This window comes from Miniopterus natalensis, chromosome 10, assembly GCF_054644295.1.
Source record: "Miniopterus natalensis isolate mMinNat1 chromosome 10, mMinNat1.hap1, whole genome shotgun sequence".
Classification (NCBI taxonomy): domain Eukaryota; kingdom Metazoa; phylum Chordata; class Mammalia; order Chiroptera; family Miniopteridae; genus Miniopterus; species Miniopterus natalensis.
In genome coordinates, this window is record NC_142090.1 from 41,604,513 (window position 1) to 41,616,820 (window position 12,308).

Consider the following 12,308-nt stretch of genomic DNA (forward strand, 5'->3'; position numbering starts at 1 on the left):
TGGGAGACAGAGGTTATAGATAAGACATATCAGAAGTACCACGGTTCTTTCAAGCTCGTGAACTATGTAGTTATGGCCAGAAACCTGGATCCTCTACCTGGATCACAATTCAGACACCAGAGAGTTGGGCCTGAGAGTGAACCTCTAAGACTTTTTCAAGTAGAAAATTATATTTGCTAAGTGGGCTATAGGTTGCAAATTTGATTCCATGCAGTGTTCATCAGGTACATGTTTATGCATGCAAAACAAGTTCCCACATCCTCACAAGGACATGCTTTTATGTCATGCCTGTCTAGTCCACAGCTGACTGGGTTGTCCAAATTGTGGTTAAACCCCCCAGAAGGAGCAAGCACTGTACATACAAGATCCCACCTCAAGAGCCTCAGTCTTTTGCCTTACCAGCTGCCTCAAGGTATGTTTGTGTCCTGTTCTCAAACATTGAAGGTTTCTTAGAATTTTGTTCATCCATCAATAATTTGTATCCAGGAACTAAGTGAGAGAAAAGGTGTATTAAAGAAGACTAAATAATATTCCTTTCGCATTCCCTCAGTGGCCTTAAGATGTGAGAAAGTGAAATGCTACAAGAAAAAGAGTAAAATACTCATCTTGAGTTATCTCAGCTGAGAATCTGTGAGGTAAAAAGCTAATTTTGAGGCCACTAATTTTGCCTCATCAGAGATTTGAGGCAAAATAAAACAGAAACCCTGTTGATATTAGGATGACAGATAAGATGAAGGACATTTGTGTCATCTTTTCCCCGCAGCAGTCATGGTAATCCATGGCCAATAGTTTCTAAGGCTTTGCTATGTGGCACAACCTATGGAAAAGCCATGGAGAATCTGAGTGTGTGTTTACTGTCCACCCATCCACCTGGACCCCGCCTCCGCCCCACAGAGGAACCCACATTGCAGCATAGGTGGAACGCTACGAAACACTGTGGTCTCTTTGGTTACATAACTGTACTTTTGTCACTGAATTTTTGCTTTATTTCTCTTAATACAGAATTGTGCTGCTTCCCACACCCATCTGTTTAGAATCAGATGTACAACATTCCATAGATGTCTATTTTTCCCAGCCTTTGGAAGGAGGGTCCCATGCTCATTCATTCACATATGCTTGTTGATTCTGTAAGTATCACAGAGCTTTGTGGGTACTTCCTTCTAAATAGAACTCCATTTATAATTCTACTTTTAGACTCTCCAGTGAAATGTTTCTTGAGAAGTATAAATGTATTTGTTTCATTATAAAAATCACCTATTCTCTCTAAAAGTCACTTAATAACAACTGCAAACCTTACAGAACAAGAGTACGTGCCAGTAACGGTTTGAAGTGTTTTACATATTCTATTATTTAGTCTTATAGAGTCAACAGCACTATGAGGTAGGCACTATTATTATCCTCATTTATAGACAACAGAACTGAGGCACAGGGTCTCAAAGCTATTAGTGAGGAGTCTGGAATCAGAGCCAGACTGCCTGATTCCAGAACCCCTACCCTGAGCCATGACAGCATTAAGGAAAATTTAGGGAGAAATCATACCACTTTAATAATTAGCATCATGCAAGTTCCCATTTGTACATGTTATGCTTTTATGTTGTAGCCAGTGTGCTTAAACAGGTATGTACATGAACACTTTTCACTTCACATTATATCAGAAACATGTTCTTGCTGTTTATGTAGTCTTATTTTTAGGAACTATGCAGCATATTTCTTTGAGTGACTTTTTAAATTTTTATTTTTTAATTAAAGTTTACATTCAATATTATTTGTATTAGTTTCAGGTGTACAGCATAGTAGTTAGACAATTATCTACTTTACAAAGTGCTCCCTGAATATTCCCAGTACCTGCCTGGCACCATACATACTTACTATAATATTACTGACTGTATTCCCTGTGCTGTACTTTACATCCCCATGACTATTCTGTAGCTGCCAATGTGTACTTCTCAGTCCCTTCACCTTTTTCACCCAGACTTCCAACACTCCTCCATCCTGCATCTATCGGTCTGTTCTCTGCGTATATGAGTCTGTTTCTATCTTATTTTTGGTTTTTGTTTATTTTGAGTGACTACTTTCAGCATCTATCTGCCAAAGAATTGGACTACAGATGGTGCTTCCAAACCACTCTGTCTGTGCATTTCAGACCCAAGCTTGTCACTGGGCAGGGTTCGGCACCAAGTAAATTTATATGATTTACTTGTCTGTTCCCCTACTTGTGGAATAATTGCTTCTGTTTTTCACTATGTATATAGTTGGTACATATTTTTCAATATTTTAAAATATAGTCATATGTATCCAAGGTTTTATGGCTCTTGAAATAACTCATCAAATTAATTTGTGGAAGCCATTTTCCAATTAATTTTCAGGATTACCAATAATGTATGAAAGTACTAGCTTCATTCATCTTCAGAAGAATTGTATAGAGTTTTTTGGGAGTTTTAAAAAGCAATTTTGTGTATAAAAATCAAATTGCTTTGTTTAAATTGTATTTTTAAATATTTGTGAGTATCTTCTAATATCTTGATTTAATTGACAAACTACAACCTACAAATTATATTGGAATACAGCCATGCCATATTATGTTTACATATTATCTACAGCTGTTTTCAAGCTACAAAAGCAGAGCTGAGTAGTTATAACAGAGACCTTAAGACTTCAAAGCCAGAAATATTTACTTTCTGGCCTTTTATAGGAAGTTTGTTGAACCCTGATTTAATTAGCTACTTATCCATATTTTGTGAATTGTCTCTTCAAAGTTCAGTTTTTCACTATTGAACATTTTAAATTTTTATCTGGGAACTTTGTTATTTTCATCATCTTAAATCTTGGATTTTATTCAACAAGTTCAGCTATTATAACATCAAAAAAAGCCATTGTTTTAAGATTATTTTACCAATGGTAGATTGCAAGATTTATCAAAAAAGGAAGGAAGGAAGGAAGGAAGGAAGGAAGGAAGGAAGGAAGGAAGGAAGGAAGGAAGGAAGGAAGGAAAGGAGGGAAGGAGGGAGGAAAGAGTTAGAGAGAAGGGAGGGAAGAAGGGAGGAAAGAAAGAAACAGGACACCCAATTAAATTTAAATGCAGTATAAAATATGTCCTAAATATTGCCCTCAAATATTGCATGAGACATACTTATACTAAATAAAAATTATTCATTATTTCTCTGAAATTAAGTTTTAATTAGGTGATTTGTATTTTATATGGGAATTTTAGCCAAAAGTGGTCTAAAGCCTGCACCCAGAGGGCCATATACTATTGTGGTGAGATTCTACCATATTATAGTAGAAACAAAGTTTAGAAAGAAGAAACAAACTCTTGAATGGGAAATTCTAACTGTCATGATTCCCCTAGCCACACAATTCAAATTCTCAGCCAAGGAGCTTTAAATAGAACTGTGCTCCAGAGGGTTCCAAACAAGAGAGACCCAAAGAGAACCACTCCAAGACACATCATAATTAAAATGGCAAATGTCAAGGACAAAGAGAAAATATTAACGGCTGCAAGAGAGAGACAAGCAGTGACATACAAGGGAAACCCCATAAGGCTGACAGCTGATTTCTCAACAGAAACTCTTCAGGCCAGAAGGGAGTGGCATGAAGTTCTCCAAGTAATGAAAAGCAAGAACATGCCACCAAGATTGCTTTATCCAGCAAGGCTATCATTTAAAATTGAAGGTGAAATAAAGAGCTTCACAGATTAAAAAAAGGCTAAAGGAGTTCAGTACCACTAAACCAGCATTGCAAGAAATGCTAAAAGCCCGGCCGGGTGTGGCTCAGCGGTTAAGCGTCGACCTAGGAATCCAGGCGATCAGGGTTCGATTCCCGGTCAGGGCACATGCCTGGTTGGGGGCTGCAGCTGATCAATGACTCTCTCATCATTGATGTTTCTAGCTCTCCCTCTCCTTTCCTCTCTCTGAAATCAATAAAGATATTTAGAAAAAAAAGAAAAAGAAAAAAAGAAATGCTAAAAGGACTACTTTAAGAAAAAGAAAGAATAGTGAGAGAAAGGTAGGTCAACACAAAGAGGAAAAACGGTATTAAATAAGTTGATATCAATAGTAACCTTAAATGTAAATGGAATAAATGGTCCAATCCAAAAACAAAGGGTAGCTGAATAGATAAGAAAACAGGACCCAAATATATGCTGTCTACAAGTGACCCACCTGAGAGAAAAAACTCACACAGGCTAAAAGTGAAGGGATGGAGTAAAATATTCCATGCAAATGGAAAGGAAAAGAAAGCTGAAGTAGCAATTCTTATTTCTGACAAAACAGACTTCAAAATAAAGACCATAACAAGAGACAAAGATGGTCACTACATATTACTAAAGGGATCAATCCAACAGGAGGAAATAACCCTTATGAACATTTATGTACCCAATACAGGAGCACCTAAATATATAAAAAATTTCTAGGGGAGTTTAAGGGGCAGACTGACAGCAACACATTCATAGTGGGGGACTTTAACACCCCACGGCCAACACTGGACAGATCATCAAGGCGAAAAATCAACAGGGAAACACAGACCTTAAATGAATCACTAGACCTATTAGATTTAATTGACATTTACAGAACATTTTTCCCCAAAGCAGCAGAATACATATTCTTCTCAAGTGCACATGGAACATTCTCAAAAATAGACCACATGTTATGGCACAAGGCAAGTCTCTACAAATATAAGAGGACTGAAATCATATCAAGCATCTTCTCGGATCACAATGCCATGAAACTAGAAATCAACCACTATAAAAAAACTCAAAAATATTCAAACACATGGAGGCTAAATAGCATGCTATTAAACAATGAATGGGTTGTTAATGAGATCAAGTAAGAAATCAAACACTTCATGGAAAAAAATGAAAATGAGCGGACAACAACCCAAAATCTGTGGGACACAGGGAAAGCAGTCCTGAGAGGAAAATTCATAGCATTACAGGCCTATCTCAAGAAACAAGAAAAAGATCTAATGAACCATCTAACACAACAACTAAAAGAACTAGAATGAGAACAGCAAGAAAAGCCCCAAGGAAGTACAAGGAAGGAAATAATAAAACTCAGAGCAGAGATTAATGACATAGAGACTAACAAAAATTCAAAAAATCAATGAAACCAAGAGCTGGTTCTTCGAAAAGGTAAATAAGATTGATGCACCTTTAGCCAGACTCACTAAGAAACAAAGAGAGTGGACCCAAATAAATAAAATCAGAAATGAAAGAGGCTATATAACAACCAACCCAACAGAACTACAAAGGATTGTAAGAAAATATTATGAGCAACTATATGCCAACAAACTGGACAACATGGGGGAAAATGGACAAATTCCTAGAAGCATACTACCTTCCAAAGCTGAATCAAGAAGAGGCAGAAAACCTGAATAGGCCAATAACAACTAATGAAATTGAAGCAGTAATCAAAAAACTCCCAGTAAACAAAAGTCCCGTTCCAGATGGATTTACAGGCGAGTTTAACTGAATATTTAATGAAGAATTAACACCTATTCTATTCAAACTATTCCAGAAAATTCAACACAAGGGAAAACTCCCAAACTCTTTTTATGAGGCTAGCATCATCCTAATCCCAAAACCAGATAAAGATGCTACAAAGAAAGAAAATTACAGGCCAATATCCCTGATGAACATAGATGATAAAATCCTCACTGAATTACTAGCAAACCAGATCCAGCAATACATTAAAAAGATCATACATCATAACCAAGTGGGATTTATTCCAGGGATGCAAGGCTGATACAACATCAGCAAATCAATAAATGTGATACATCACATAAACAAAATGAAGGACAAAAATCATATGATCATATCAATAGATGCAGGAAAAGCATTTGACAAAATCCAGCACCCATTGCTGATAAAAACTCTCAGCAAAGTGGGAATAGAGAGATCATACCTCAACATAATAAAGGCCATATATGATAGACCTACAGCCAACATCATACTCAATGGGCAAAAACTAAAACCATTTCCATTAAAAACCGGAACAAGACAGGGATGTCCACTTTCACCACTCTTATTCAACATAGTACTGGAAGTCCTCGCCATAGCCATCAGACAGGAAGATAACATAAAAGGTATCCAAATTGGAAAGGAGGAAGTAAAACTGTTATTATTTGCAGATGACATAATATTGTACATAGAAAACGCTAAAGACTCCATCAAAGTACTACTAGACTTGACAAACGAATTTCGCAAGGTACCTGGATACAAAATCAACATCTGGAAATCAATGGCATTCTTATACAACAACAATGAACTTTCAGAGAGAGAAACTAAAAAAGCAATAACATTTACAATTGCAACTAACAAAATAAGATACCTAGGAATAAAGTTAACCAAGGATGTAAAAGACCTGTACTTGGAAAACTACATGACATTGAAAAAAGAAATAGAGGAAGATTTAAACAAGTGAAAGAATATACCATGCTCATGGATTGGAAGAATTAATATCATTAAAATGTCCATACTACCCAAAGCAATTTATAAATTCAATGCAATTCCTATTAAAATACCAACAACATATTTCACAGATCTAGAACAAACATTTCAAAAATTTATATGGAACCAAAAAAGACCTTGAATAGCTGCAGCCATCTTGAGAAAAAAGAACAGAGTGGGAAGGATCACATTACCAGACTTCAAACTGTATTTCAAAGCCACTGTAATCAAAACGGCCTGGTATTGGTACAACAACAGGCTTATAGATCAATGGAACAGAACAGAGACCCCAGAAATAGACCCACACCATTATGGTCAGTTAATATTTGACAAAGGAGGCAAGAGTATCCAATGGAGTAAAGACAGCCTCTTCAATAAATGCTGCTGGGAAAATTGGACAGATACATGCAAAAGAATGAAACTAGACCACCAACTTTTACCATACACAAAAATAAACTCAAAATGGATAAAAGACTTAAATGTAAGTCACAAAACCATAAAAATCCTGGAAGAAAACATAGGCAGTAAAGTCACAGACATCCCATGTAGTGGACTTTTCACTGATACATCTCCTAGGGCAAGAGAAACAAAAGAAAAAATAAACATATGGGACTACATCAAACTGAAAAGCTTCTGTACAGCAAAAGAAAACAGCCTCAAAATACAAAGGAACCCCATGGTCTGGGTAAACATATTTGCCAAGGATGTATCTGATAAGGGGCTAATTTCCAAAGTGTACAAAGAACTCATAGCACTCAGCTAGAGGAAGACAAACAACCCAATTAAGAAATGGGCAAAGGACTTGAATAGACACTTCTCCAAAGAGGACATACAGATGGCCAAGAGACACAGGAGAAAATGCTCAAGGTCGCTAATCATCAGAGATGCAAATTAAAACCACAATGAGGTATCACTTCACACCTGTCAGAATGGCTACCATCAAGAAATTAACAAACGGCATTTTCTGACAAGGGTGTGGAGAAAGGGGAACCCTAGTACACTGCTGCTGGGAATGCAGACTGGTGCAGCCACTATGGAAAACAGTATGGAGGTTCCTCAAAAAATTAGAAATGGAGCTACCATTTGACCCAGAGATTCTGCTCCTAGGAATGTATCCTAAGAATCCTGAAACATTCATCAGAAAGAATATATGCTCCCTGATGTTCATAGCAGCACAGTTTACAATAGCTAAGATCTGGAAACAGCCCAAGTGCCCATCAGTAGATGAGTGGGTAAAAAGCTCTGGGGCATTTATACCATGGAATACTATGCAGCTGTAAAGAAGAAGAATCTCGTACCCTTTGGGACAGTATGGATAGACCTGGAGAATATTATGTTAAGTGAAATAAGGCAGACAGAGAAAGACAAATATCACATGATCTCGCTTATACGTGGAATCTAAAGAACTTAATGAACTGATGAACAGAATAGATTCAATGACATGGAAGCATAGATGAGACTGATGAATGTCAGAGGGATGGAGGAGGGTGGGTGAGTGGAGGGGGAGAGAGTAACCAAAGAATTTATATGCATATATGCACAACCCAAGGACAAGGACAATGGCGGGGACAAGGACTTGGGAGGGGGAAGGGATGGGATGAAATGGGTCATTGGGGAGAAAAAGGGACATCTGTAATATTTTAAACAAAAATAAAATAAAAATTATATATATATATATAATACCTATAATCAAACCCTATTATAAAGCACCTTTATAATAATGTTGAAAGTTTAATATAACATTTCAGTGTTTTGCCCGGGCTCAGCATGGTTCAGCAGTTGAGCATCAAACTAGGATCAAGGAGATCATAGTTCAATTCCTAGGCAGGGCACATGCCCGGGTTGGGAGCTGGATCCCCAGTAAAGGGCATGCAGCAGGCAGTTGATTAATGACTCTCTCATTATCTCTCTCCCTCTCCCTTCCTCTCTCTAAAATCAATAAAAACATTTATAAATAATAAATAAATAAATAAATAAATAAATAAATAAATAAATAAATAAATAAATAATAAAACTGTGCTCATGAAGATGTATATAAGTTACAAAGGAAGAAAATTATATCCTACATGTTTAATCCGGGGGTGGGGGGGGATGGGAAATGCTAAAAGTTGGGAACCCAGGCAGAGTAAAGAAAGGAAACAGAGGAAAATAAGAAAGCCCTAAATCACAAAGGGATGTTAATAATAGTAATAGTCATGAAATTCAAAGTTATAAGAGCCAACTTACTCCTCATTTTAAATCTATATTCTAAATATTTCTAAACTTCATAAACTCCTGAGATTATCACTAGATGCTGTATTAAATTCATCCATCCAAATTGTCCATTCATCCTCTATCTATTGAGTGTGTATGGCCCAGGCACTGCTGGTTCCTGGGTATAAAATATGGTTCTTGCCCTCTAAGAATTCTCAGCCTGATACAAAAGACAGTCATGTAAACAAAATCATGGCAATGATGTTTGATAGGTACATAATATAAGTAGATAATATGAAATTAACTTAAGAATATATCTGATCTGTTTTCAAACAATCATTCTCTTATTTAAGTATGGGAACCCTGAAACCTATATAAAAATTAAGAGAGTAAGCTGATTTTAGAAAACTGTCAGAAATCTCAGAAGAGACTGTAGGCCCCTGATTTAGGTCAAATTTCTTAGAAGCTGAGACAGGAACTCAGGTGCACCTGATTTACTGAGGGCATGTGGGCAGGAGAAAAGGCGTGAGGGGGATAACAGAGGACAGGGAAGGACCAAAGCAAGGATGTGGCCTCCATTGAAGTGTAGCTGCAGCTTGACCCCACACAGAGCTCTAAAATATGAATTACACCACATAATTTTTTCCAACTAGAGGCAAAGTGGTGGGCCTGCATGTGCCCAAGTCACTGTCTAGAGGCTCACCACAGCATGCCCCTGGCCCCCTTTGAGTGCATTAACAAGGTGGCAGACCCAGTTTCCTGGAGAAGAGGACAGCTGTGAGCCTATAGCAGGCAATGCCATAGCAGCTGGCAGGCAGGAAGATCTTAACAGGAAGGTCAATGTCCCCTGTAGACCCTGAGCCAGAGTGTCCAGTAGGAGAAAATCACTGCACATTTTATGATTACAGACTCGTGTAGGTATTTCCACACCACCAATTTCGCTGCTCTGGGAAGATACTTGACTGCTTGGGACTTGGTCCTTTCAGAGTTTATTCTCTGCAGCCAAGTTAACATTTGCATCTAAAACTAAGATGGATTACCAAGAAGACCGGATGAAAGTTCTGTTCATCCCTGGATGCTCCTTCTGCATAAATTCCTTTTGTTTGGCAAGCATAGTGAGATAGATTGTTTTTCAGTCCCCCTGAGTACATAATATGTGCTTTTATAAAAGTTTGTTTGGAGTCAAAAGTATATTAGGTATCCTAGAATATAAAACTGCCATTCTTTAGAACCATAGAATGGACTGCACTTGGTAAACAGAAAGTGCTTCTAAGCTTCTAGGAGAAGTGAACCATGGCATTACAAAATCCTATAGCTGACAGAGACTCTTGTCATTTGCTCCATCTGTTTGATGCCAAAAATGGACAACTCTAAACTGGCTCAGACCAATAACTCTGAATAATTAACCCCTAGTTGGCTGCAGTCATCCCCAACCCTAGCCCATCTGGCCTTCTTCTGCGTCTCTCCCCACTTCGTTTGTGTTTGGAAAAAGTAGAGTCATTAAAAATTAAGAGAGTAAGCTGATCTTGGCAAACTGTCAGAAATCTCAGAAAAGGCGGAAGGTCCCTGTTTTGGGTCAGATTCCTTAGAAGCAGAAGCTTCTTAAAGATACAGTACTTTAAGATCAACTTAAAGATACAGTACTAGAAATGTATATATACTTCCTTATTGAACAAATTTGCATGCAGCACATAGTGTAAACTAGACACTGTGGTAGGCACAGGTGTAAAGCAACAAGTACCTTCCCTGCCATGCTGAGGCTTACTCTCTAAAGAGGAGATGCAGAGAGTAACACAGGACATGACAACATGGTATCAGAGGTACTGGGAGCTGCAATAGGGCACTAAACTGAGAAGTTCAGTGTGGCTCAAGCAGTGGTTCTCAACATCACCTGCCCCAGCTCCCCTTTTTTTATTACAAATATTTTATAACACTCTTCACTATCCTGAAATGAAACTCATAGGTCATATAGTCTACCTGCATAAAGAACTTGCAAATAATATCAAGGTAATGTGCAAATACAAAAGTACAGTAATTTACAAAGCAATAATATGTGCTGCTATATCTGTATGCACAGGCATAAATGCACCACAAGACACAAGGAAACAGGGGATGCTCATACATGTAGAGTCATTATGTACAAGACAGCCATGAAAGCAGGAGCGTTAAAAACACGTTTAACATGTTTTAAAAACAGAGTAAGGCTTTCAACTCATAATTATAAACAGGGATTTCTTCTTCATGGATTTTCAGTGGAATATTCAAAACCTACTGTAGAAGACAAGGAATTATTTTTCTTTTTGTGAGAATGTCTAGCATTTTTTATCCCCACCCACTAGATCCTAGTCACACACCTCACCCAATTGTGGTGACAACCAAAATCACCCCTTGGAATTTCCAAAATGCCCCCTAGGGTTCTCCCATATTGAGAACCACGGAGTTGAGAGAAATGAATGAGTGAATGAAGGGATGAATGAATGGATACAGATGAAGCTTAGATTTTATCCTGAGGCAATGGGAAGCCACTGAAAAGTTTTAAGGAGGGGATTAGCTGTACAAATTGCCTTTTAAAGTATTACTATGACTCTACAGTAGAATACTGATGGGGAAGGGAGGAGAGTAGAAGATGAGACATCTATTGGGCTGCCACTATGGTAATCTAGGTGACCCCAAATTAGGGAAGTGACAGGGAGAAAAAGAGCAATAAATACATCTTAGACATATTTAAGAAGTCAGATTGACCACGCTTATGATAGAGTTGATATATGGGGGTGTGGGTGGGTGTGGAATATTGATGACAAAGAGGCAGAGATGACCTTCACCCATTTTCTACACTGAGCAGCCTGGTGGATTGCAGCATTACTTCCTAACAACAGGCACAGAAGGGAAAGCAGGTTTCAGGTGTGTGTGTTTAGCAGTACCTGTGGATAACCAATAGGCTTGCCTGTGCATATCTGTGCAGATAGGGAGCCCACGATTGAGATATGAGCAGGAAATGTAAATTCCCATGTCAGCAATCTATAGATGGTAACCAAAGACACGGCATTGTCAAGACCTAGGAAGTGGGTTTGGAGTAAAAAGGGGGCCAATGAGAGAATCCTGAAGAACCAAACATTTAGTTATGTGTGGAAGGATAGGTACTGCATAGGCATAAAAGGCGAATGGGAGAGGAGGCAGTAGGGATGACAAAGAAACAATTTTTCAAGAAATTTGGCTGTCAGAGCATTAAATGAAGTCAAGGAGGTGATTTTATAGATAGGAGAGGCATAAGTACATTTAAATGCCAGTTGAGATTAAAGAAAGAAAGCATAATCCACAGAAAAGTGCCCTGGTGGCAGAGGGAATAGCAGAGGGACACCGCTTCCACTGGGGTCCTTCTTCCTGAGTCAGCACAGAGAGTCAAGGGCAGGTGGTAGTCCCTGTGAGACAGGTGTTTGGGAAGCAGGAAGTAGGGGGCTCAGTGCCTTTGCTGGGTCTATTTTCTCTGTGACGTAAGAGAATTAAGAAACAATGACGTATGCTGAGAGTACAGGGAAAATGAGGTTAGAGGTCTAAGGAGTGAAGACACTTTAAAATAGTCATCTAGGGTTAAATTCCACCTCAGGTGTGTCAACGGACAAACAGAGAAGGACTGGAGAGGGTTCAAGTTAAAGGAACATGGAAAGTAGTT

The 12,308-nt window shown here is 38.2% G+C and overlaps 1 protein-coding gene across 1 annotated transcript in view; it reads left to right on the forward strand.

The window, feature by feature from the left end:
• Nucleotides 1-12,308, forward strand: part of LAMB4 (laminin subunit beta 4) — a 103,345-nt gene that overhangs the window by 40,302 nt on the left and 50,735 nt on the right. The window contains 3 exon segments of the mRNA XM_087820864.1: nt 297-412; nt 1,003-1,099; nt 1,101-1,127. Of these exon segments, the coding sequence (XP_087676990.1) occupies nt 297-412; nt 1,003-1,099; nt 1,101-1,127 (240 nt within the window).